The 26,995-nt window shown below is 44.7% G+C and overlaps 1 protein-coding gene across 7 annotated transcripts in view; it reads left to right on the top strand.

The window, feature by feature from the left end:
• The window catches only part of TEP1 (telomerase associated protein 1), a 1,080,103-nt gene that overhangs the window by 122,902 nt on the left and 930,206 nt on the right, over window positions 1-26,995 (top strand). For all 7 annotated transcript variants that reach the window (XM_086931874.1, XM_086931872.1, XM_086931869.1 and 4 more), the window contains exons 5-6: window positions 12,507-12,668; window positions 16,894-17,055. In XM_086931874.1, coding sequence (XP_086788000.1) covers window positions 12,507-12,668; window positions 16,894-17,055 — 324 coding nt within the window. The remainder of the gene's footprint in view (window positions 1-12,506; window positions 12,669-16,893; window positions 17,056-26,995) is intronic.

Below are 26,995 nucleotides of genomic sequence, written 5' to 3'. Positions count from 1 at the left end.
ACTGGGTAGGAGGCGCCCAGTAGAACTGCTAAGAATCTACAATGCCAAGTGCCAGGCGATAGCTCTCTATGGAGCAGGGGTCTGGGGCCACACAGACGTTGGAGCCCTCCAAATAATTGAAAACCGATTTGTAAGATTCCTTCTTGCTACCCCAAAAGGCTCATCAAACTACGCCTCCCACATGGAATTAGGAATTCCTTACTTGCAGGATCTCCTTAAAATTCAGCCATTGCTTTTGTGGAGGCGTATTTGGACCTCGGAAGTTAACACACTATCACAGTCGATAATGTCACTTGACCACGCCCACAGAATAAAATGGCTTCGCTACGTTAGAAACTTTTTCACTGACCTTGGCCTCGAAAAATACTACCTCCATCCAGAATCATTGGTCGCTCTCCCAAAAAAGGAACTTAAGGAACTTGCACTACGGCACTTGGAAACACTAAGACTGTCAACTGAGTCAGCAAAACCTTCAGTGGTTCACGCGAACACAGTCCAGCAAACGTTTGGCATCCAACCGTACCTTACTCTCGACACTAAAACATACGAGAGGATGTTGCTTACCAGGCTCAGACTGAACCTCTTTTTTAGACTGGTCGCCTTTCCCTTAAACAAGGCCTGGGACCCAAACCTGCCTCCGTGTCCCTGTGACGCGAAATCAACTCAATCCAATATCCACGTCATCTTATTCTGCAAATTTTATCATCCCCACAGAAAATATTGGATACTTCCGTTATGCAGGCGATGGGGCCTCAGACAATGTCGACCGGCCTTCCTAAGACTGCAAACTTTAGAGTCGGAAGAAGTCTGTTACCTGGTCTTAAACTTTTTAAAATGCATTTTGAATCACAGAAAAAACCTTTAGCAAACTGCATTAGGGAAAAAGAAAAAGAAAAAAACATACAGATTTAATGATTGAAGACTCCCTGAAACAAAACTTCTCTTTTTTAACAAAGAATACTCGTTCCCTTTTGCCTAATTGCACAAATGTTTCTATGAAATGGCCCTTTTTTAAATTTATGTATGTATGAACTTTTTATGCTGATTGTTTCTTTTATGGTTTTCTTTGTGATTAACCGAATAAAGAATTATTATTATTATTATTACTACTGCAAGTCACAGCAGCCAATGAAACACAATAAAACAAAATTCCACAATACCCAATAACACTTGCAGGTCATGTGACCAACCATAGAGTATGTCCATATAAAAGCACCTTACAAAGAAACAGTGTCCTCTTTCTTTGTGGAAAAACAACTGTCAATGTCCTGGTAATCCCCCAGTTCTTGAATAAAAAACCATCTCCAACTAGAAAAAACTTTCCTAAGTGAACAACCCACTCCATAGCTCAACAGGGCTAGACTTCTGAACCGGAGCTAGAGCCAGCAAACTTCAGCACCTCTCCAAGGGAAAAATTCCGGAAACATGAAGATTCCGACCTCATTTGGTATCAGCACCTGAAACAAGAAGGAAAAGGCCGTAACACAGGTCACCCCAACCTATACCAGAATAAATAGGGGGGGGGGAAGAAATAAACATATGCAGTATAAGGTTATACATTTCAAAATAAAAAATACAATTGGATGGGATAATCCTGGCCTCCGTGTCCTTAATAGAATTGAAAATTCTTGTTGCGTATGTTTGCAAATTTTTTATTCTATGTCCGGACCAGGGCTCGGATTATGTTTGTTTAAAGCTTATCCACCACCACAGAAGCTACATCAACAATAGGTTTATAATAAAAAGGCTTAAAAGTAGATTCTGATGACCAGTCATCTGCATTCATGATATAATTTAAGCTGGTCCCCAATGCATAAGACTTAGAAGCCATAGCTCCCCGAACTGAATGAGCTCCAAATGTCGACACATCAATGCCTGCTTCAGCCATTAACCAGCGTACCCATCTAGCCAAGGTAGCTGGAGTTACAGGATTAAAGGGTTTTTGTAATGCAATCAAGAGCTAACCATTCATGTCAGAACGAAATTCCGCTGTGCTTAGCTCATAATCCTTTAAGCACTGAACCACACACAATTTTGTATTTGCAGGAAAAGCTGGATAAGAGATAGATGTTTTACACTTTGTGCGTCTAGTAATGGAAAAGGTGACATCTTCAGGGAAGAATCTTCTACTGGCTAGGTCTAAGGCCCGGACATCAGACACTTGCTTGCAAGAGACCAAACAGAGTAACATAGTCAGCTTAGCCGACAGTTGCTTCCTGGATAAGTATTTGTTAGAAGGCCAGGAATCAAGAAATTTCAAAACAATGGAAACATCCCATAAGGCAGAATACTTGGGACAAGGCGGCTTAACTAACCTAATGCCTCTGAGCAATTTACATAATAAGGGGTATCCCCCCACGGGGCTACCATCTATGGGCAGGTGTCATGCCGAGATGGCTGATCGAAAGTTATTGACTGTCTTGTAAGCCAAACCTGAGGCAGCTAGGGAAGCCAAAAAGTTTACAATCAGTGAAACATGTGCTTTAACGGGATCCACTTCCTGTTGAGAGCACCAACTACACCATCGTTTCCAGGCAGAGGAATATCTCTTGTGTGTTAACTGACCAGGCTTCGGAATGAATCTTTCAGCGTCCTTTGAAAGTCCCGGGATCTTCCATCTGTCCCTGAAACCCGCCAGGTGGAGATGCCCCGATGCTATCAGAGGGTGAGGGGCTTTTTGAGGGTCCAGAAAAAGGTTCCAGAGTTGTGGTAGGAGAACTGGGGTTGCACATAACAACTCGAGAATCATGGGAAACCACGGTTGAGCCCTCCAAAGGAGGTGATTAGAATTAACTCCGAGTGCTGACGCCGGATCTGTTCTAGGATTCTGGGGACTATCACAAATGGAGGAAATGCATAGCAAAGGGACTTTGGCCAAGTCTGAAGAAAAGCATCTGTGGCCAACGCTTCCGGGTCCGGTCGCCAACTGAAGAACAGCAGAACCTGCCTGTTGAGGCGAGAGGCGAAGCGAAGAGATCTATTTCACATGACCCCTAAGGAGAACTAAGGGCTGAAAGATTTTGGGATGTAGTCTCCAGTCGCTGGAGTCTTGAAGTTATCGAGAGTGCCAATCGGCTACCTCTTTGCTGCGACCTGGGAGATATACTGCAATCACCAAGATCCGGTGCTGCAGGCAAAAATGCCAAAAGTCTTTGGCAATTCCTGCTAGAATCCAAGACTTGGTGCCCCAAGTTTGTTTACATAGTGGACGGTAAACACATTGTCCATGCGCAATAAAATGCAACAATCTGTCTTCTTGGGGGTCAGACAACGAATCGCAAAAGAGCCTGCGAGGAGCTCTAGACAATTGATGTGTAAAGAAAGTTCCTTCGGTGACCACCTGCCTCCAGTTGCTATTTGACCGCAACGGGTTCCCCAGCCCCATCTGGCTTTCAATTCTATTATCACATCCTGGCTGGAGCCGAAAAGGGCTCGAACATTCCACGCCTCCATATGGTCTAACCACCATTGTATCTCCCACCTAGCCTCTTCTGAGAGAGGAATTTGATCTGCATAAGCGAGGCCTTTCCGGAGATGCTGGATTTTTTACCGTTGTAGAGCATGGTAATCGAGGGGACCCTGAAATATCGCTTGGATCGATGAGGACAGTAGACCAACTGTTTGTGCGATCGATATCAAGGATACAATTTGCTTGCTCAAAATCGCCCTCAACTCCTTCTTGACAGAGCGTACTTTCTGGAGAGGCAGGCGGAGCTGGCAAGATAGGGAAATCAATTTGAAATCAAAGAAACTCGATTGACTGAGTTGGAGTTAAGAACGACTTCTGCGGGTTCACCATGTGGAACTGTAATAACGATCACACCCTTGCGAAGCAGAGAGTCTATTTCGTCTGAGATAAAGGCTTGATCTGGTAGGGAAAAATACAGAGGAGGCGGGCGGGGTTCTGACTAGGGGAACTGTAGAAATCTATCTTGAAGCCCCAGACTGTCTCCAATACCCAGGCGTCCTGGGAAATAGTTTGCCACTTCTGCAGAAAATACTGAATTCTGCCCCCCAAATTTACTGTGGAATAAGGAATAATCCTCACCTGCAGTTCCAGGCTCGTGTTGGGTGCCTTGGTTGCCTCCATATCTGGTTTTTCGGAACCTGTTCCTTGCACGGCGAGCAGGGTAGAAGGAGGAATTGGAGTAGTTGGGGTCCTGGTAACTACCTTTCTGCTGGTATTGACCCCTTCGGTGGATTGATTATATCCCCGGCCGAACGAACGCCCTCTGAATCGTCCGGCCCTGCCAAAAACTGGTCTGAAGGCACGGCCGAAGGAACGCCCTCTGAAACGTCCGGCCCTGCCAAAAACTGGTCTGAAGGCACGCCTGAGGGACCCTTGGGCTTTATCCATGCCGCTGAAAGTGGCAACAAACTTAGTAAGTTCCTTGAGGAACGGTTGGCCAAAGAGTAGCCCCTGAGCTAATGGACCGGCCTCAGACGAGGCGAGTTCTGCTAACTTAGGGTCTAATTTCAATAATATGGATCTCCTGCGCTCAGTAGACATGGCGCAGTTAGCATTGCCTAGTTGACATATTGCACGTTGAGCCCATCCAATGAGTTCTTTGGGGTCTATGGCCATCCCTGATTCTTTGACCCTAAAGCCGAGTTCTAGAATCTTTGAGAGGAGCTTGTCTTGGCAGGTCCTCCATGCTTTATCTAAACCTTTTTTAGGGTCCTAGCATACTTTTTCAAATAAGTGACCATTGTGGGATCCAGGGGTCTTGACTACCTTACTCGCGAAAACCGGGCCATGGGCATTCTGAGCGAAGACGAGCTCGCACATCTTTATCAAACACTTGACGGAGATGCGTTTGAATATAGTCCGCCACTTCCGGCGGTGGCAGCCAGGCTGTAGAGTTAGGTGCACTATCGCTGTAGGGTCAAAAGTTAGGAGCTTAGGGAGGAGCTTAGGGCGTGAAGGTCCCTGCATGTGGTGCTCTTTTCTAGCTTTCTTAGAAGGACGAGGCGCCTCATCTTGGCTGGAAGACTGGTCTGAAGAGGAATCCGAGGGTTCGTCCTCTGGAAGCTCCATGATGGTCACCTGCATGGATTCAGCCAGCCTGGCAAAATCTGCAGAGTGAGGGTTGAGGATCTTTTTGCCACTAGGCTTTGGACGAGAACCTGAATGTGGGAGCCAGCCCTGTTGTTGGGCATATGGAGCATAAGTCGTGTTTAAGTGGCTCAATGGCTCTTACCAACGCTTTATTAACGGAGTGTTGCACACCAGCATCAACGCTTCAACAAGCTCCTGCTCCATAGAGCCCGTGGACTCTTCATCATAATACTCCTCTTCATAATATTAGTCAGACATTATAACTGTGTATCAATGTGGAGTGGGAAATAATCAAATGAAATCCAAGTATACAGGTATACGATGCCAATCAAAGTTTTGGGGCAAGAACCCAAGAGTGGGAAATCCGGAACGGGACAAAACCCGAAATCAGGGGGACTGGAACCCCAGGCTAGCCAAACAGATATCAGGATCAATTAAAGTGTGGAGGGAGGGCTTGCCTACCACTCTAGGCAGAGCCTATGCTGATTATGCAGCCCCAACGCAGCCAAAGCAAGGGACGTCTTCGGGAGCGAGTACTAGCAGAATACACGAAGCGGAGCGCTTTAAACGATGCTCGCGCCCATAGAAATCCTTGAATCGGTAGATATATCCCCAAAATGGCTGCCGCACATGCGCGATGCAGGCCAGTAGTGCTGAGTGAAAGAGGACTGCGCTTCTGAAAGACCCGCGTCCTCGCTCCCGTTCTCCCGCTCCACTGATCGGAACTCGGGCGGGATCGCCCGGTTCAACTAAGTAGATGCGCGAGGAGCGCAGTGCAGGGGGAAATTGTCTAAAGGCGGACGACTCGATTTGGAGCCTCCGAAGACAATAGCGATCTTATTTTGCCAAACGGTAAGACTTATACAATAAATCATCAAACATGCACCAAAGGGAACAATAAAGCAAACAATTAACAGCATTGAGTTTCGATCATTAACACACAACGTGAAAATCGTTAAATGCCATATACAATAGTCAAACACAAGGAAGAGGAAAACATGTGAGCACTTAACAGGCTGCTGAGCAGCAAAGAAAGAGGACACTGTTTCCTTGTAAGGTGCTTTTATATGGACATACTCTATGGTTGGTCATATGACCTGCAAGTGTTATTGGGTATTGTGGTATTTTGTTTTATTGTGTTTCATTGGCTCCTGTGACTTGCAGTAAACAGAGAAGCATAATCGGAGCCTGTCGCCATCGTCTTGCTCCTGAGAACCCCAGTTTCCTCACCTAGCACCGAACGCCAGAGAACTTGGTGGTCCAAGTCTCCACTTCTAGAATTAACCCTGGCGCTTTCCTTACCACTCTTCCAGTTAGGGAATCCAAAAAGCTGGCCTCCTTTGGAAAGAGGAAGTTCTCTTCCGCCAGCCTAGCACTGTGATAGAAGAACACTGTATGCTTTTAGGGCCGATACTTCCACACAGGGTAGGATTCGGTTGGGCATGTGCTGCCTTTTGTTCTTGGAGGAGAATCGAGCCATAATGTCCCAGGCGATTGCAGATGGCAGTGACTCATTGATATTCCCCATCATATGTGGACTGGACACGACCAACCTTCTTTACCGAACGATTGCATCGACAGTGGCCCTTAAGCGCCACGTCTGGCTGAGATGCACTGGCTTTTCAGAGAAGTCCAAGCTTAGCTCATGGACATGCCCTTTGATGGGTCTCAACTTTTTGGTGAGAAGGCTGACTAAGCGCTGGAGCTCTTTAAGGACAGCAGAGCTATGGCGTGGTACTTAGGCCGGTTCATGGCCCCCCCCCCAACCCAAGTCTGCCTTTCATCTCTTACGTGGCTATAACATGGGCTACCAACGGCGTCTTTTTCCAAGTCCATCAAGTCCAACAGGCTTTCCAGCCTTTTTGTGGTCGCTGACGCTGTGCCCGGAGATCTCGAGAACAGCCAGAGGTCAAGCCACTTCACCACCTCCCTGCAAGCCATAGCCTCACAAACAATTTAATTTGCCCTTATACCAAAACAGGCACCCAGTGTTGGAGGGAGGGCATGATTTGTCATTACCTGCACCTCTGGCAGACTATAACATCAGACATGTGTTGTGCTTGCAGGACACATAATTCCACATCTTTGTCCTGCCAGTCCAAAGGTGTTTCCTGCAGTTCCCAGTGGGCCAAGAGCACTTTCAGTTTGCAGTGCTCTCCTTTGGCCTCACCAGTACCCCTCGGTGGTTCACCAGGGTGATGGCAGTGGTTTCAGCATATTTGCATGGAGATTGAGCGGCGATAGTTGACAGCTTTCGACTACCTCCCAAAGGCTGTGATTTTATTCTAGCGGCCAGGAGTCCCTCCACCAAGTCGGTATACGCTTTCGTTTGGGGCAAATTTGTGGCCTGGCATGCATCCAGGGACGTTGACCCTCTATCTGCACCCTTATACCAAGGTTTACTATTTTTCTTTTTGTTGCCCAGAGCACTCTGCTCTGGCACAAATTTTATTTGTCTGCAATTTTGGCATTCTTGTGGTTGCCAGACTAATTTTCTTTGTTTAGATTGCCGTTTGTGACTAGGTTTCTGAAAGGTCTCCAGCATATGTTCCTCCTCCCAAGGCCATATTCATCATGCCTCAGTGGGATTTTAATTTGGTCCTTAACTTTCTTATGCATGTACCTTTTGAACCGCTACACAATTGCCCACTTTGCTTGCTCACTATCTAGATTACTTTCTTGGTGGCCATACATCCCCCAAGAAGGGTCAGTGAACCGCTAGCACCCTCTGTGCACCCCCCTTTTATGACCTTTTGCCTGGACAAGCTATTTCTGTGAGCATGTGCCTCCTTTCTTCCAAAGGCTGTGACACCGTTTCACATCGGCTAAAATATCACTTTGCCCACCTTCTAAAGAAGAGGAGAGACTCCACAGCCTGGACCCGAAAAGAGCGTTATCGTTCTGCCTTGATCGCACAAGAGTTCTGGGTGGACGATCAACTCTTTGAAGGGAATGTCAGAGCTAAAGAAAGGGAAGGTCATGTAGAAACGGACTGGCCCTATGGAAGTGGTGCTAGTAAACCGAATGTGGTACTAACTGGTCAAGAGCTGGTATTTCCTTATTTGTGACAGCATTTTCCATCCAGACACTGCTCCAGTCCGGGGCTAAAAGCATAAAGTCCGAGATCAATAGATCAGGATCTATACCCCCTGCTCCGTAGGCTCTTGTGGACGGCTGATTTAGGCCTATCTCTCCATCTGGGCACTGAGCCCCCGATTATTGTTTTGAGTACTGGTTATTATTCCTGTATATGATTATTGTATGTACTCCCCTTATCTCGCTCTGCTCCATCGCATGGCCCATTCCTACTCGTGCACTGAGGTTATATTGAGCTTTTATGTTTGTACTAGTAGATTCAATGGCCATTAGATTCCCCATGTTAGACTTTTGTTACCTTTGCCTCAAATTGTAAAACGTTCTGATATCCTTCGGGATCAAGTTTGCGCTATATAAAACTTTATAAATAAAATAAAAAAATAAAAAAATCTCAACATGGATAATGCTCTGCATAAATATCTGCTACGCATTGGCCAAAAATGACCACCCACACCCCTCCCTCCCCCTCCTTCGTTCCCCAGGCTTGCATGCTAATCCCACCAGGGCCAAGGCTGTGAACACTGCATTAGCTCGCAGAGACCCTGTCCTGGTAATCTGCCAGGCAGCAACGTGTTTTTTATTTTTTTAACATATGTTTACCAAGCACAACTGCCTGGACAATTGGGTCAGTCAGGATGGGCGTTTTGCCTTTTTGGTCTTGCAGGACATTTTGGTCTAACATGTTTCACAGACCCACCTTTGGGGAGGCTTTGCTTGGGTATCTATTCTAAGGCTCTATCAGATGAACAAGTTACTTACCTTTGGTAACGCCTTATCTGGTATAGAGTTTATCTAGCTGCAGATTTCTTACTTCTACTTTCTGCTCTGCGTACTGAGCTCAGAAAAGAGTAATGCTTTACGGGGTTGAAACAATACACACCAGTGTGTCCTCATTCTTTATGGCTCCGTGCTTATGATGTGGAATGTCACAAAAAGAAACTGACTTCCGCGTGCTGGGGTGGCACCTATATATGCACCTAGCACGTCACTTCCAGTTCTGCCACCTACTGACGTGCAGAGGTACTGCTTGACAATTTCTGGATCCAGACTTTGCCTGCGGAACATTGTAAGTTACGGAATCTGCGGCTACATAATGTCTCTAACAAAAAAAGGTGTTAACAAAGGTAAGTAACGTACTCTTTTGGCTCATATTCTTACAACTAATGACGTTTGACATGTGGCCTAAGTGTTAAAATTAGATTGAAGCCTACTTTACAACTTCCTTCAACTGGTATAGAGTGTCACTAAATTACCTAATTGCAGTAGTCTCTCCTCCACTTATTGCTCTTTCTGAAAACTCTTCAGCCAAAATCCTACCATAAGGTCTTCCTTATTGTTCAATTTCAAATTTGGGCACTCCATTTTAAGTGGATTTTAGTTCTGAAGCACAGTTTAATTGCTGAACCTGCCCCTATGCTATTCCCTTTCAATTGACTGACTTTTGTTTTAAATCTAAATAAATGTAATTGGCAAGTCAGGGGACCTCTGGGTCAAACTGGACGTGTCTGTATTTTTCTTCTTCAAGAACTTTTTTTCTGACTCTTTCTTTTTAGCAACCATGGCTCAAACTTTAATTTCTGGTTTGGGACTGGCTTGTCACATAAAAGAGGGGACCCAGATCGGCACTCCTTTGTGAAGCAGTTCTCCATACCTTGGTGTCAGTCGGTGCCCCTACCCATGGGACAAGCGGCAGAGACACATTTCCTGCTTTTTACTCAGAAGGGCGGGAATACAGTATCTGGTCCGTTTATGCCAATGTGGGCCTAATCTAAACAACCGTAGCACTTCGTGAATGTATATACAGTGAAGGCTTTCTCAAGGTCGCGCGCAATACATGTGGCTGGCTGAGGGATAATTATTTGCCGATTCTTCCATAATGTGCCACAATCGACGAGGGCTAAGCTTTACCAATCCTTGTGCATTAGATCAGGGAGTTCTGGCAATAATCTACAGACTAGAATCTTGGCAAGTATTTATTAATCGGTATTTAAAATTGACAGAGTGTAAGACTATACTTTCAGGGATCATTTCTATAGTTGTAAAATTGACAGAGTGTGATAGGAGGCCATGTTAAAAGGATCCTTGTGCGGATTTGTGCAGGGACCCACATGCAGCAAACGCCACAATAAGGCTTCCAACCTGGTTGCTAGGGGCTGTGCAAATGTATAAAATTCAGCTGGTAGGCCGTTGATACCAGAATGTTCCCTCTGGGAAGGACTTCTAGTATAGATTTGATCTCTTGCAAATTGATAGGGGCATCTAGCGAGAGTTGAGCTTCTTTAGAAAGGCAATTTGGGTCTACAAACGCAGCCAGTTTCAGCACTCTGGGCACGATATAAAGAACTATGGTATTAAAAGAAGGCTTTGTTAACAGCTGTTTGAGTATGAGCTGTGTCCCCCGATTTATTTATTCAATTTATATAGCGCGTTATCACCGATAGGTCTCTAAGCGCTTGTACTTGATAAACCAAAACATTACAGGAACAGGCCGCCAGATTATATCACGCCCCATGCATCTCGGAAGAGCACCGTTTTTAACATCCGCCTAAACTGCAATAGATTAGACTCCTTCCGAAGGCAGAGTGGTAGTTTATTCCAAGCTGCCGGAAGAGTAGTCGAAAAGGCCCGTCCGCCTAGGGTGGACATACCTGGTGGATATGGAGTGGGGTGGTCCGGCATGGCAGGGGTTAACCCATTGCTCCAATAACCAACTAGGTTTAATTACTTTGTTACAAATTTTAGCTTGGTATGCAGCATAGTCAGGACATCTGAGAGTTTCCAGACAATCACAGTATTTGGACCAAACTGTACACAAATTGTCTGCTCCATCAGGAGTAGATAAAGTATGCTCCAGCTCGAATAGAGAAGCCTCCAGGGCTGCTCGTTCCCTGGAAAGGGTCTGCTAAACTCCCACCGTGGCTTTGATGCACAAGCCCCTTGTGACTACTTTGAAGGTTTGCCACTCCATTGTGGGGGATGATGTGCTCTCTTCTTTTCTTGAAAAAAAAGTAGTGATATGTTGGATGTCCATTTGGCGTGAAAGTTGTAATCACTGTTTCAATAATAAATATATCCAGACTTTTCCAAAAATGTTTCATATCTAAAATATTTGCTAGAAATGAAATTGTTCTTCCTCTTAAACTTATTTATTGTGTTTGTTCAGATTGTAGGTTTGAATCTACGCAGGGCCATTGGTAAACGAAATTGTGATTTACCTTTTACTCTCACAAATGCCAGAAAAGGCGGCACACATTCCAATCTAGTTATTTTGATGACTTAAATAGGAGCGGTTTTCTACAAAGATTTGTCAGTCCGCCAAGTACAAATGTTATGGTTGAGTGCCAGTGTTTGTCTTTAAATTAAAAAAAAAAAGTGAAAGATACGCTGTCCTTGTGCAGGATCCACTTGAAGTCCTTGATAGTTTTATAAAGTTTTGTTTAGCCTCAAGTTTCTCAACGGTTCAAAAGATTATGGAGGAGCACACAGTGCTGCAGAACCATTCACTTAAAAGAAATGATCAAGTGACGGTGTAGTAAGATTTAATCAGTTTTCATCCAGAAAGTTGCAGCACAGCAAGTTCGTTTTTCAATTACCACCATCCTCTTTGCAAAGAGTTCTTAGGTCTTCACTTTGGCAACAGCTGCTCCCACTAGATGTATAATAATGAATAAGAAAAAACTGTCAAAGTGCAAGGTACGTAATCTAAAGAGTCCCAAGCAAAGGTAATTTTCTGGATCCGTGTTTCCCAAAAGTTCAAATGCTTTTGGCAGCGTTACTTTTTTTATTGGACTGCCTGTAACTTTGATAAAAAATGGTTGAAGGCATAAGAAGTTGAAGAGCTGCATTCACAATGCAATTTCACCAAGATCACAATGCACTTTTCACATTTATGTATATATTTCCTGAATATATTTCAGGCACGCATGTGACAATTTACCCTATGCACAGAAAGATATCATTTTAAAATAGATGTAAAGAGTTCATTCTTTAGTTTCTAAATTGGGCAGACTGGAGTACAAAAGCAAGAACAAACGAACTCTTCTCAACCTGTACAATTGCTTGAGTTAAAGATTTTTTAGTAGAAAGACTGATACAGCCGCTGTGCAGTTTACAGCAAGATTCATTAATTCGTTTTGTTGTTGTAAAGATGACACAATCTAAAATACCTAGCTGGTTACATTGTACGAAATGCATATTTTTATATTTGGAAACTGGCAGAGAATTGCAACTTGGCTTCACCATTAGAGTCATGATTACTTTAAGGACTGACTAGGACTGCTTTGTGCAAAAACGTGAATTTTCCCCTCTCCCTGTTAGCTCCAGCTCATATACATGCGTCTTTCTATTTCAGGTGGCTTTGTATACAAGGCAGGAGCTGAATATCCGAACAACAGCAAACTTCTTGCTGGCTCTGGCAGTATTTCACGAGCCCTGCCGCCCACACCTGCGCAGGTACTTTTCTGCTGCAGTCCAGCTCCCCTCGGACTGGATGGAGGTGCCCAAAATCTACCAGGTACGTCCCTTCTCATGTTCAATAAACCCGTAGCTAGCTCTTTTTCCACACAGCTTATGCCTTTTCTCCATCTCCCTTGTCACTGCCCCTGTCTCCTCCTCCTTCTCACTCTGACTCATTTGTCCCTTGTTCCCACCAGACTAATGCTGCCACTACTCTTCCACTTTGTACGCTTTCCCTTTTTCCCCCCTCTTCCATCTTCTGACTAGCCTTTTACCTTCCTTGTGACCCTTTGATTGTCGCACTCCCTTCTCTGTCACGCTTTTTAGCACTAGCTCTCCAATTCCTTCCTGTCTGTCTCTTCTCCTGGTTGGTGGACCATGTTAAATAATCTTAACAGCAGTATTTGTAGCGCAAGTTGGTTTCAGATTCACACATAGCCGGTCACCCAGTGTTTGGAGCTATGAGTACTTATATAAGCGATTAAACCGATGTAGGAGCATTTACATAAGGGCATGTCTTTGATAAGACATTTTAGCTGGACCCAGAATCTTCTCTGATTGGACATCATCCAAGACTGCACCCTTCTACATCGAAGCAGCCTGGACACTGGCTGTAGTTGGTGCGTTTGCTCTGGGATAAGAGGGTGCTCAGTATGGAACACGTAAAGCGCTGGGAACTAGGGTACAATTCAACTTCACTGCCTGAGGGAGTTCTCTGCATTGAACCCACGGAGGACCTGTCCTAGCTTTATGTGCTTCTGTGGTCAAAGAAGACGCTGGGGCATTTGCTGGATAAATAGGGACTCCTGCTCGCTTGGACTTTGGGGCTTGAGTCTGAACAAACAGTCTCATAACTGCTGCTCAGGCCAGAGGTCTGCTATGGTCTAATGACTGGCTGGATCGTTTGAAGTAGGAGGTTGTGCTCTGTAGAGCTAAGATCATCCTCCATTATGTGACAAAAATTCTTTAAGCCATGATGTCCTCTTATTGACCAGAAGCAACTAATAATATTGAGGATCCAGGCTCCGCTAATATCCCTCAGATTTAGTTGCTACTGTTGGACTACCTGAATGAATACAGGGCCACAACTCAGAGTATAGATTACAGGGTGTTGGAAATGGATGGTAGTTCACAAGGATTAAATGCAAACGTGTGCCAAACTAAGGGAAAGATTACTGCGCTGGAATGTAAAGTGGTGCACCTGGGAAGCAAAGTACGAGAAATACGTGACCACTTTAGATCACCATATAGCTTTCAGGACCTGCTCTGTATCCAGCTCCGAAGAGCTGTGTGATGGGCTTCACTTCCATTCCCAATGTGGAGGATATAAAGTTATTACATCAAACCTTTCTCGACTTGGAAGTTCTGCAGATGGCAGTACAGTCCCGTTAAAGATTTGCAGAGATTCTGAATATTGGCCATACGAGACCCTGAAGTAAACAGGTAGGGGGGACAGTACTTGTCCACCTGGGCCTACCTGGGCAGAGAGGAGGACTTACATAGCAGCTCAAAACGTAGTTTTGACATTCAGTGGTAACAAGGCATTGATTGTCCTAGACTTATGCTGTGTAACCAAAGATCATAGAAGAGCTCTCCAAAACGTCAAGGAAGAAGTGTTGGCCTTGAGTTTCAGCGCTCCACTCTGCTTCCCAGTGCAACTGCAAGTGTCCTGTGATAGTATTACCCACATATTCTCACGTCGGATGAACGCAAAGCCTTTCTGCACAAAAAAAGTATCCCAGCAAATGCAGGGAGCTGTGGCGAATGGCAGTGTGGTATTCAGCACCAGAACTGCTGATTTTTGGACTGAGTTTACATTATTTCCTACTGTGTAATGGACTATAGGTATTTTTGATATTTTGAATTCCTGTGTTTATACAGTTTCATGCTTGCTTCTTCTCTTTTGCCTCTGTCTGTCTCCTCTCTGCATGGGTGGTGGGCTTGTGTTTTGATCATATTGATTCTGCTGTTGATGTTGCATTTCCCTCTGATGGGCCTGTACCTATGTGAACGTTTGTGAATTATCCATTAATGTTTGCTTTATTATGATGGATCCAATCAAAAGTATTTAAATAAAAAAAATTCTCAGTCGGTCTCTTCTTCTCATTGATCAAACCCTTCAGAGAGGTGGTCATAAACATTATCACCCCAGTACACCAGAATATTGACGATACTATGCTTTTCCATAGCATCATATTGGAAAGAGGAAATTAGATACATTGCTGCTTGTTTGAAATTCGGGCAAGGGTCTATATTCAACTCCATTTAAAAATTGTCCCACAAAAACGAATTCCTACTTTGTGTCCAACTCAAAACTAGGTATCTGCCCTCACAGTTGATGGAAAACACAAAACACTGGTCTCCAGTTGGTACCACAGCTAATCTCAGCAAGTCACTGCTTAGGCCACATTATGCCAGTCCTGGTTTTGGTATATCTGCTTCCTGTGGAAACCTGGTGCCTTTTCAAGTTGGCCTGCCAACTGTTAAGCCTTCTGTCCAAAGACTTCTTCAAACTCTACAGATTCACCCCTGACATATGCATGGAGGAAGACCATTGCCCTCTACAAAAACGATTATGTTTTTAAAATGTAATCTGGAATCCACTTGACCCACAGAGATTTTTTTTTCTTTCTAAATTCAATTCATTTTAATTAAATCTAAGATGTGTAGTGTTGTTAACAGAAGGGCTTATCTTTCTTACTGCATCCGCATGATAAGAAATCTTCATCTGATGATTAAGGTACATGCATCTCTCATTCTTAACATAAACCTAATTCAAGGGTCTCTAGTTTAGTGAGGGGTCTGAGGAAGAAAAAAAGCATTCAAACATCTTTGTAAAGCTTTCCAGACGTGGCAAGCCATTTTCAAAAGATATGTATTGTTGTTAAGTTAAACTTAATCAGCTCCTGTTCCTTACTAGTTTTCCGATTAGAACACACCTGTTCCATTAGCTTTCAAATAAATCATCCAGGGAAAACTGTCCTCTGTGTTACACATTCTGTTACCTTCCTAGATTAATATATATATATATATATATATATATATATATAATATATATATATATATATATATCAGCACAACATCCCTCCAAACAAGAAGAATCGGAGGCCAGAGGGGATTACAGAGTAAACCAGGCATTTATTGGCAGCAGTTGCACGGGTGGCGAATGCATTTCGGCGTAGGCCTTCTTCAGCGCCTTGCCGTGCGAGGTAAGCCTTCACAAATGAATCCCAGTCCTGCTTCCCTTAATGTTCGGGTCTGGCCACTCCTCCCCAGTCAATTAGGCTCACCTGTTGCTGTCCAGAGATAGTGCACGGACTTCAACTCCCAGAATGCACTGAGTATGTGCATCTGGGTTGGCGGTATATATATATATATATAATGTGTATATGTATGTAGCGTCGAGAAATTTCTTTCTGCATGTGTGGCCTCTGATGAGAAGGACAAAACCTTTGAAAAAGGCCTGAGGAATTATAAACTGGGGGAGAAGCTGCATGCTTAATAAATTAAAAGGTTGCTCACCGAACTGCAACAGAGTGCGGCCTTAAATCTGAGCACCTTGGAATGACATATATATTCTTTTCAGACCGTTCAAAACTAGACCGCTATAACTGAGATGAGGAGCAGAAATATTTATCTAGAAAGTTGGTTTCTAGGGTTCATTTGGAGACTTGGAACATTTGTATGGTCATTAAGGCAATCCTCTGAGTAATGTACAGCAATAAATCAAATACGTTCTAGCAGATAGGAAAAAGAACATGTGACTTAATGTTCTCTTAACTATCTCCACTTGTCATATTACATTTTAACTGAATACTAGTAAATTCTGCATAGTACTCTCGGGATCAGGTAACACAAATTAATTTTACTCCCAGCAGTGTTCCTGCAGATGTCTTCACACATACATTGAAGGGTAGTTATGTCCATGTATTCACCCCATCACTCACAAAATAAAAGGTTGCATTTCAAAGAATCCAACGAGGATGGTGCTTCCCATGATTAGGAACAATGAGAACAGCTCTATTACTTTCAATCATATGGTATTTGCACTTTTGCACAATGAACAGAAGATATTTATAAAGGTAATGGATCCACTGATACGCAATCTAATTATGTATAGAAACATGGTTTTAGGATCTGTTGTCAGGCATTATATGTTTCTTTAGAAAAGAGGGTCTGTGTAGCTGTAAAAAGGGTGCCCATCAGCTATAGGCAGATTGCTTGTGTAACTTCAACTATGGAGTTCCTCTTTGTACCTCTGTATTTCTTTGTTTCTTCTCTAGAGCCTGGCTTCAAAACAAGGGAAATCAGTACCCCTGCCCTCATGTCTGCGCCGAGCCATGACTGATAAATTCAAACAGTTCACAGAGTACCAGCTCGCAAAGTACAACACCAGAGCGCACCGCGGCAAAACGTCCAAGAAGAAGACAAAAGAACAGGAGAAGGTAAGGGGTTTTGTCTAGTCTGTGGTTTATATTCAGTAAATCAGGACACATCACAGTGGCATCACATTGTATGCGTTAAAAGGTGATGTGCGGTGGGGGCAGGCAGTGACCGGGGTGGTGGTTTTGTAAAAGAAGCCACTAACCATCTTATTGAAAGGATCTTGTTGATCACCATAGTGGGGAAAGTATGGACATGCTCGCGGTTTCCCATCTGTCTGTCGGATGTTTTCACTTTTTGTTGTTTATAAGAATTGTTCTTTTATTCCCAGGCCATGTTTCATTGTGTCAGTGTTTTTCTAACGTTTCAATTAATGATTGGAATCCATTCTTCTAAGGATAAATATTGCAATCTGCATAAATCACAAGAGTGTTTAGATGGGAGATTTAAAGCCAAATTTAAAACGCACTATTTTTGGAAATGACCTGCAATGAGTGATTTGGCTTCCCGTGTCTTTTTGTTTCACTTCTTTACACCCCTTCCATTGGTTACCTGCTTTACATCAGTTAACACACTCCATATTTTTGTATTCCTTATAGAAGCGTAATAGATTTATTAGGAGAGTTGCATAGTATCTCTATTAGACCAGTTAATATCATTGTATGGTTGACAAGCATATTACCAAATGGGGCTCTGTCAACAGCCAATATTGTTTTTGTTCTGCTTAAGAATTCATAAAACACTGCATGTTATAAATATCAAAATACAATTTGAGCAGCATTTCAAACAAAATGAAATACAATTGCTCAGAATAAAAGATTACATAATGTCCTTAAAGGTTCAGTTAGTATATAAAATATGAGTACAAAACATGGGTCCAACAAAGTTCATCTCACAAATGAAAAATATATTTTAATATGCTTCTGAAAGATATTAACTGCCACTTGCAGTATTGGGACCACTATTTCTTCCAGCTGCTTTTAAACCTCACTGCTCTTCCCACACATCCTCCAGGGTTCAGCTTGTGAAAGCTCTTTGCCATGTGCTGTTTGAAAACGAGAATGGGGTGACAGGAGTTTCTTTGTCCTGGTACTCTCTCTGGAACTACATGTTTTTTAAAGGCATGTCTCAAAACAGGACTATTCCACATTAGAGTGCATCTGTTGACGCCTGTGTGCTTGTTGTGTGACCTGTGGGTTCAGGATTGACAGGGGAAGAGCCCTTGTGTTAAATGGTGGTGTCGGAGGGATGGGCGGAAATGGAAACTAGGAGGCCGTAGTGTGGGTTGAATGGTGAAATTTATTAAGGAAGATACAAGGTAGTGGCAGGAATTAAGGTCAGCACCAATGGATATGAAGGTCCCGTAGAATGGATGATCCAGTGGTTTTTGATGTAGGTCGTCTGGTCCAGCTGCGGCTCTCTTCCTCCTCCGTCTCTGTTTGGTGACAGCCACCTCGGAAGGCTCAAAGGAAAGGAAAGACCTGTCAGTGGACTTTATGAGTTCCTATTTTGAGTCACCGTCACCACACCCGATGTGTATCAAGAAGAAGGGGAAAACAATATCTACACTATACTCTAGTGTGACTCCTTCTTTATTCAGGAGATTTCGTCAGTTTTGGGCTTTCTTCTGAGAAGCCAGTGGGGATGGCTGAGTTCCGGGAAGACCTCCATTTTACCACTACAGCCGTCAAAATACCCCACATATATCGCACTTTAGGCTATTAACTCAATACAAAGAAACTGGTACTGCCGCATTTGGTTAGGGGAATTTATAGGGAAGTGTCAGGGTTGGAGTGCGAGCATGCAGGAGATCAAAACCAAAGAAGAAGGAAATGCAAAAAAAACAAAGAAGAAAAGAAATGCCTGCGCTAGTTCCTACCCTCCATTCCCTCCCTCGCCCTCGGTCCCCGCAGCACCACTCACCGCGTCTGCCGCAACTCTCCAGAGTTGCGGTGGCCTTTCAGCATCCTCCGGGGGCGTCCACCAGTCCTCGTACCAGCGGTCCACGTCTCCCTCCTCGGCAGTGCTTTCTTCTTCCTTCGGCGTCTCCTGGAGCTCCTTCTCCGTCCGCTGATCCGACGACTCGAACTCCGCTGCGTCTTCCGGGTTCCTCCCACTACGGGCTTCCTCGTCTATTGTCCATTCCCATAAAGCCGGTCGTCCCGCATCATCCTGGGAATGCTTGTCTCCCCGTTGGTTGACCTTCCTTTCTCTTTCCTCTGCTTCATGTGGGGAGGAAGGAGGATTTTCTGTTAACCCTTCCTGTCCCGCATCCGTGGTTGGGCAGAATATGGCCGAAAGGGGTTAGTCTCCGTCCTCCTCCTGCCTCTTTTCCTCACAGTTGGCTTGGCAGTGTAGTAGAGAAAAGTAAAGCCCCCCCCCCCCCTGCTTTCTCTGCAACCGCCCATTCCCTTGCGATCTCCTTTTCTCCTTCTCTTAGATATGAATTATGTTCCTGAAGAAGTTGTATTTAGAGCGTGGCTCTTTACTACAAGCTCAAGTGAAACATCAAAGAGCTTAGAAGTGATGGCTCATTGCTTACAACTTGGTGCTAATATTTCTAGCACAGTGGGGAACTGACCAAATTCTGAGTAGGGTAATTAAGAGAATATTCAGAGAGACCAATCACATTTTGCCTGAGAGGTCCATCTACCCCTAAACAGTTGTCTTGAAGACATAGATGGAATTTGACCCGAATTCCTTTTAAAAGTAATGAACATGTGCTCTCTCTGTGTGTAGTGTTTCCTCGACTATATGAGAAAGCTAGGTGCACAGATGGCAATTACAACTTGTGTACAGTATGTTGTTTTGTTTCATCTACAGAATTATTTTTAAACATGCAGAAATTACATTCTTTAAGGTCCTTTGGACTTGTGTGAGTTCATGCATTTGTCTTTGTGTGGCCCTATGGTATGCTTACTTGTCTCCAGTGATCAGCTCTTTTATCTTGCGTCTCTTTTTCTTCACTCACTGCCTACCATCTTCCTCAAGGCTTTTTTGACTACGTCTTCGTAGCTGGAATTAGGTTGGAGTATTGAGGAATACGATTTTCAGTATATCTGGCTGATCATAGTCTCTGGGTTTGATGGCCAAAGCAGAAAGTGTGAGTTAGGAGGAAATCTTTGGGACTCTCTCAAAGAATTTCCCTTATCTGTTCCTAACCAGATTGCCATAACCAAGTGAAAAGTGGGTTCCGGAACAATGTCTAAAGGAACTTTAGTTAAACATGATATGTTACATTGATTTGCATAGCTCACTATTCACCCAAGAGGGTATCCAGCCACTTATGCAGGTTTGTAGGTTTTTGTCCCCAAGGTACTTGTACAAAGAGCCATAAGCATCAGCTTCTTGTGCAACTCAAGAAGTGAGAAAAAGGCTCTGATGTGTTGAGAAAGGTCGTTCCATGTCTTGGGTGCAATGTAGGAGAATGAGCGACATCCAACCTGTATCACATCTTCCTCATGAGGTTCAGGAATTTAATATCCACAGCAAGCAAAACAGGTTGCTCCTCGCTTTTATGCTTTTACTGTGCTCATACCTTAAATACTTTGACTGCTTCTTACTTTGCATTGATTTTTTTTATTTCATTGCCTGCTAAAATTGAATTGTTGAAATAATTTTTGCTTATTCTGTACAACTCTTCACTTAGTAACTTTACGGGCTCTTCTCTGCCACAGTTTCCCTGCCTGCCCTGATCTTTAGCTTTCAGCACATTAGCCAGTGAGTTCTCCAGTCTAACACGACACGCTGTTTGAGCAGAGAAAACAACTTTCAGAAGACGGTGACCGCCATTTTGCAGTGCGGTTGGCAGTCCAGTCTTTTACATTGAAGGCTACAATAGAGGCGCCCTGGTGTGGAGGCGCATTGCTTAACAGTTCGCTCCTTGCTTTCATGCTTTTAATGTGGTAATATCTTAAATACTCTGAATGCTTTTACTTTGTTTTAAAAAAAAATTCGAATTACCTGCTAAAACTGAATTGTTGAAATCATGTTTCTTACTTTGCATACCTCTGCACTTAGTCACTTTACAGGCTCCGCTCCGCTCTGCCTGCTACGCCACCGTTTCACTGCCCACTCTGATCTTTAGCTTTCAGCACAATACGCACTGAGTTCTCTGGTCCTACCCGGCTCACGCCGTTTGAGCTGAGTGAACAACTTTCAGACAACTGAGACTGCCATTTTGCATTTCGGTCGGCAGTCCAGTCTTTTACATCAGGGGCTACAAAAGAGACGTGCTGGCATGGACTCGCTGCTGGCACGCCAAAGGCAAGCCCATATGTGCCCTTACGCGAACTAACTTGACCAAGGTCAAGGAACCCTGCATCAACAAGAACAAGTAAGCTTGTGTACTGTGCCCTACAATTACAGGCTCTATCGGGATCCACCAAAGTGGACTGCTTCCATTTTATTGATATAGCTGAAGGAAAACTAGAATGTCGTAGCTGAGCCTTCTTTTGCCCATGCAGCCCCACCTCTGAGACCACCAGCAGCACAATGACTATGTAGGCCATGTTTATGATTAATTGCAGGTCAATATCTGGCCACAAGTTAGAACTCCTTTCCTTCCTAGAGGAGGAAAAACCTGACGTGTTATTCCTGACAGAAGCCTCGTTGCATGCGGAGTCAGGACACAACATCCCACAAACTCTGCCCTTAAGCTTTTATATATGCCGGAGAGACCGTCTAGATAGGAAGGGTGGGGGGATTGTCATCCTCTTAAAGGAAGAATTTAAATGCCTCGAGGAACCACTACAACTCAGAATGTGAAAGCATGGCATTTGCCATTTCAATGACCCCCGCATTCACCTTCTCTGGTGTCCTCTTTTACGCCCCCCCCCCCCCCCCCCGATCAGTGTGGCCACTTTATTCAGTACCTCCTTGAGGCACTCGCTAGATGGGCAAATAAAAAGCCTAACTTTCACCATTCTGGGAGATTTTAACCTACACTTGTAAGATCCTATTAGGCTTGTTAGCCTCTGAACTTTTGCAAGATCTATCCGCAATCCAAATGTCACAAAACGTATGTGGTCCCACACACACCATAAAGGCCACCTGCTCGACTATATTTTTACTAATGACCCCCAATTTACCATCGTAGTCCTGCTTCCTGTAGTATGGTTAGATCACTTTATGATCTCCAGGACCCTGAACGCTCCAAGTAGCACAACACTTCCCAGACCAATTACCCGGAGTGATTGTAGTTGGTCAGATTTAAATAGTGAAGAATGGAAACGCAACAAGACCAAACCTTAGCTTGGACCCTCAAGTGGTGAACAACAGCATCACTCAGTGGATCAAACAATCACTGGACCTAACTATCCCCACCAGAACCCTCACTCTACATACTAAAAACAAATATGCCCCGTGCTTTACGCCACACCATCTTACACCAAACAAGCATTGGAAATGCAATAGGTCTCGCAGTAGTAAAGTTTGAGCTATAGGTGTTATTTATTTTTTTGTTTCTTATTTATGTGTTGTTTTTTCTAAATAGCTAAATTAATAGCTTTCTTCTTTACAAAGCCAATAGTTATAATTTTTGTAAATGTGACACCTCTAGCATTTGTAAAGCAACATGTTTTGTATTAACGGGACTTATATGTGACTTATATGTATTGATATAAAAAAAATCAATGACTTTAAAAAACAATTAATAATTAATACGTAAATAAAATGGATTTTATTTTATATTGCCAATAGCTTAAAGTTTATTAAATATATTTAGTGAAGATGCTGTGGTTGCGCTGAGTGAGGGTGAGTGAGGGTGAGGGTGAGGGTGAGGGTGAGGGTGAGGGTGAGTGAGGGTGAGTGAGTGAGGGTGAGTGAGGGTGAGTGAGGGTGAGGGTGAGTGAGGGTGAGGGTGAGTGAGGGTGAGTGAGGGTGAGGGGTTGAGGGTGAGTGAGGGTGAGGGTGAGGGGTTGAGGGTGGGTGTGGGTGGGTGAGTGAGGGTGAGGGAGGGTGAGGGTGAGGGAGGGTGAGGGTGAGGGAGGGTGAGGGTGAGGGGTTGAGGGTGAGTGAGGATGAGTGAGAGTGAGGGGTTGAGGGTGAGTGAGGGTGAGGGGTTGAGGGTGAGTGAGGGTGAGGGGTTGAGGGTGAGTGAGGGTGAGGGTGAGGGTGAGGGTGAGTGAGGGTGAGGGTGAGTGAGGGTGAGGGTGAGTGAGGGTGAGTGAGGGTGAGGGTGAGTGAGGGTGAGTGAGGGTGAGGGGTTGAGGGTGAATGAGAGTGAGGGTGAGGGTGAGTGAGGGTGAGGGTGAGTGAGGGTGAGGGGTTGAGGGTGAGTGAGGGTGAGGGTGAGTGAGGGTGAGGGGTTGAGGGTGAGTGAGGGTGAGGGGTTGAGGGTGAGTCGAACAAAAACAGTCATACACACAGATTATAAATACACATATACCTGCACAAGTGCGTGCCAAAACAGACTCAAATAGAGGAATGCACAAAAACAGGTACACAAACACACAATGGCTGCAGCCACAAACATATAAAGCATACACATAGACCCAGCCACACAAACACATGCAAACCTTCAAACACAAACCTGCACCTATGCACACAATGCGACAGTCACAAACATACAAACAGAACATCTGCCTAAAAGCCTTCGACTTGTGGACTCTCTTCTGCTTTCAGCTCATGGACAAATGTCCATTTCCCATCTGCGGTGCCAGCGGCAGGCACTGGTCAAGGTGAGTGTCTTTGTCTTTAACTTGTCTGCGAAGAAAAAAAAAACGCCTGGTGCCACCCGAGTGACTGCAATCACAACGCAAGAGAGATTGAGAGACACCCCCGCCAGTGGGCAGTGAGAGAAGGAAATGAATTGTTGGATGCGAGTAGATGTGGGAATGATAGGCAAAGTGAAATAGATCATTTCAGAAGTAACACAGCTGCCAAAATAAGAGCATTCCTGACAGGTTAATGTGTTCAAAACCTGCAACAATTCAAGAATTCCTCAATGAAAGGACGGATATGGGTGTAGAGGAAGAATTGCAGCATTTTTCAAACAGAAAAGCAACTTAACATCTGCTCCTGCCAAGAAAGAAGCAAGCACACTCCTAGAAGTGGGTGCAAGATGTTTCAAGTTAGGCTGCGCGTGCAGTCTGACGTCTGATGTAGCACGACAGGCGGAAGCTAATCACACTTCAAACCACAGCAATAAAAACAATAGAACTCACGATTTACACATTCTGACTTTAGTCTTTGCTTCTGTTTGAAAGGTTCTGCAGTGTAAGCCGAGCCACTGTGAACCACAACAAAGCACTGGCAACGCAATTAGCGCTGGCATTTTTCTTATAAATGATTGTGCGCTTTTTAAGTGTTCTGTGTGTTTGCAATCATACCTCTTGCACACACGTACAAAATACTCTCAAACACATGCATGCACAGTGCTATTGCACACAAAAATAAGAGTGCGACTGGGCCGTGCAGTGTGGGGGGCATAATGACCAGCGGAGGCCGGATCCGGCCATTGATGAAGAACGAGGCTTCCACTGGAGTGGTACTCTCATCACACATTGAACTGTGCGATAAATGTCCCATTCCGATATAAATAAAAAAAAGAAAGAAAGAGAGGCGGAGGGAGGTTGGGTGTGAAACTGGCACCCACATTTCAGAATTAAAGCTACTTAGAGGTACACAAAGAATAACAAACGACGTGAGAACGCTGAAAAAGAGACAAATCAAGAAACAAAATGTAGTAAAAAAAAAAAAAAGACAACACACACAAAACAAAGGCTGTGAGAAGAAACCCGGAGGAGGGCATTGCTGTGGGGAGGGGGGAGGAGAAATGCGACGCAACATGGCAGGCAGGGGAGGGGGCGGAGCGGGGGTGTGGGAGGAGTGCGGGAACAGACGGCGAGGGGAGGAGAGTAGGAGGAGGAGAGTAGGGGAGGCACGGCCTAAAGCGGCCATGCAATCAAGAAGTGAGGGGGCGGGAGAGTAGGCAAAGCAGGCGGCTGGGGGGAGGGGGGAGGAGAAATGCGACGCGACATGGCAGGCAGGGGAGGGGGCGGAGCGGGGGTGTGGGAGGAGTGCGGGAACAGACGGCGAGGGGAGGAGAGTAGAAGGAGGAGAGTAGGGGAGGCACGGCCTAGCGGCCGTGCAATCAAGAAGTGAGGGGGCGGGAGAGTAGGCAAGGCAGGCGGCTGGGGGCATGTGCACGCGCTTTTAAGCTCAATGCGCATTCGCTTTGAGCTTAAAAGTCACGGGCACTGCAAGGAATCGCCACGATTCCTTGCAAGTTGGATAAAGAGTGGATAAGCCCCCATAGTCTCCCTTGCTCGATGCGCATGCGCATCGACAGGCGAGACCTAAAAAGATTCCAATTAAGCTGAAATGAATTGGAGGAAAGGCTATGGAGACTCCAGTAAACTACACTCAATCCATTCATTCAAGAATCCCTGAGGAGAGAACACTGTTAATAAAATTGCACAAGCAGCATACTATGCAATTAAAATCAATGGTGCTACCAACTCCCCAGAGAAGTGTTCCAAATTGGGAAATCTCTGTTGGAGCCCCCCTCAGATAGCCTCTCCCTTGAACCGAAACATACTAGTCGTAATGAACTATTGCAATTTAAAAAAGAAATGAATGGCATTTATTTAGCATTACACAAGTCCGATAAAGGCTCCGGCCCCAGTCTAATTAATGGGAAGCTGGGAATGGAGGAAAAGCATTCTCCCAGACTCCCTGCTGGTCTGAGTGAAATACTGGAAAAACACATTAGCCAGTAGTTATTGGACATCCTTGAAGTAAATAATGTCCTTCATCCCATGCAGACAGGGTTTCGTCCTAAGTGCAGCATGGCAAAAGCCCTCTTGGCGGTAGTGAAGGAATCTAAAATGCTGCTTTATCGAGGAGGTACAGCTGCCATCATCCTCCTTGACCTTAATGCAGCTTTTGATACGGTGAACCACAATGTTCTCATCAAAAGGACCAACAGTGCTAGGATTACAGGACCTGCACTAAAGGTACTCATCTCCTTTCTGAAAGACAGAACTTTTCTGGTCTTTGATAAGTCTTGCTCATCAGATATCTTTGCCCTGAAGTGTGGAGTACTGCAGGGCTCATCACTGAGCCCTACACTCTTTAATTAATATTTATGCACCCTCTTGCTTGCTGCTATTGTACTGTCACACAGTATAGCCATCGTATCATTTGCCGATGATACCCACCTGGTGTTTTCTCTTCCCCTAGACTTGATCCCCAATCCCCCTCTTTGGGACCCTGTCTGGAGGAGGCAGCAAGTTGGATGATCAAGTTCTGCCTCAGACTAAATGGGGAGAAGACAGAGCTCATGAGTCTAGGCAATAACATCAACCCCCTTCTCAAGGAAGGCTGGCTGGATTGCCTGGGCCCTCCCCCAGCCCCCAAGACGTTTATTAAATGTCTGGTATGGTTGGACAAATCTCTGGCAATGAAAGCTTGGGCAGCTAAACTCTCAGCAGCTGCTATGCCATTCTTAGAATGCTCTGTAAAATCCTACACCTGCTACCATCCATCTCCAGAAGGCTTGTGGTCCAGGCACTAATTCTCTCCCTCCTGGACTATGGGAACCTGCTAAAGCTAGGATCACCAAAAGCCATAACCAAGAAACTCTTAAGTGGGGCAGCAGGCTGCAGGCCAAATCCTGCTCAACATCCCTAGACACAATTGGCCCTGAAAGGATCTGGCCATCATCCACTGGCTACAGGTCGAGCAGAGGGTTACATTCAAATCCCTATGCATAGCACATTGGACATGTCTAACCAAAGGCCCTTCCATCCTTCAGCCCCTGGTTTCACCATATACACAGAGTAGAACTCTTAGATCCACCAATGCTGAATTGATCACGTCTCAACTATACGAAGAGCAAGAAGCAGAGGGCACTCTTTCGGCTACAATGTGGCCAAGCTATGGAACTCACTTCCTCACACTTTGCAGCTCATGGACAATAAACTGCTGTTCTGTAAATCTCCAAAAACGTGGCTGTTCGACAACTAAAACCACCCTAAAACTCTTTTGAGTGTAGAG

Source organism: Lissotriton vulgaris, chromosome 7 (genome assembly GCF_964263255.1).
Source record: "Lissotriton vulgaris chromosome 7, aLisVul1.2, whole genome shotgun sequence".
Taxonomy (NCBI): Eukaryota; Metazoa; Chordata; class Amphibia; order Caudata; family Salamandridae; genus Lissotriton; species Lissotriton vulgaris.
The sequence above is the reverse complement of the archived record's forward strand: the minus strand, read 5'-3'. Positions and strand labels throughout refer to the sequence as shown.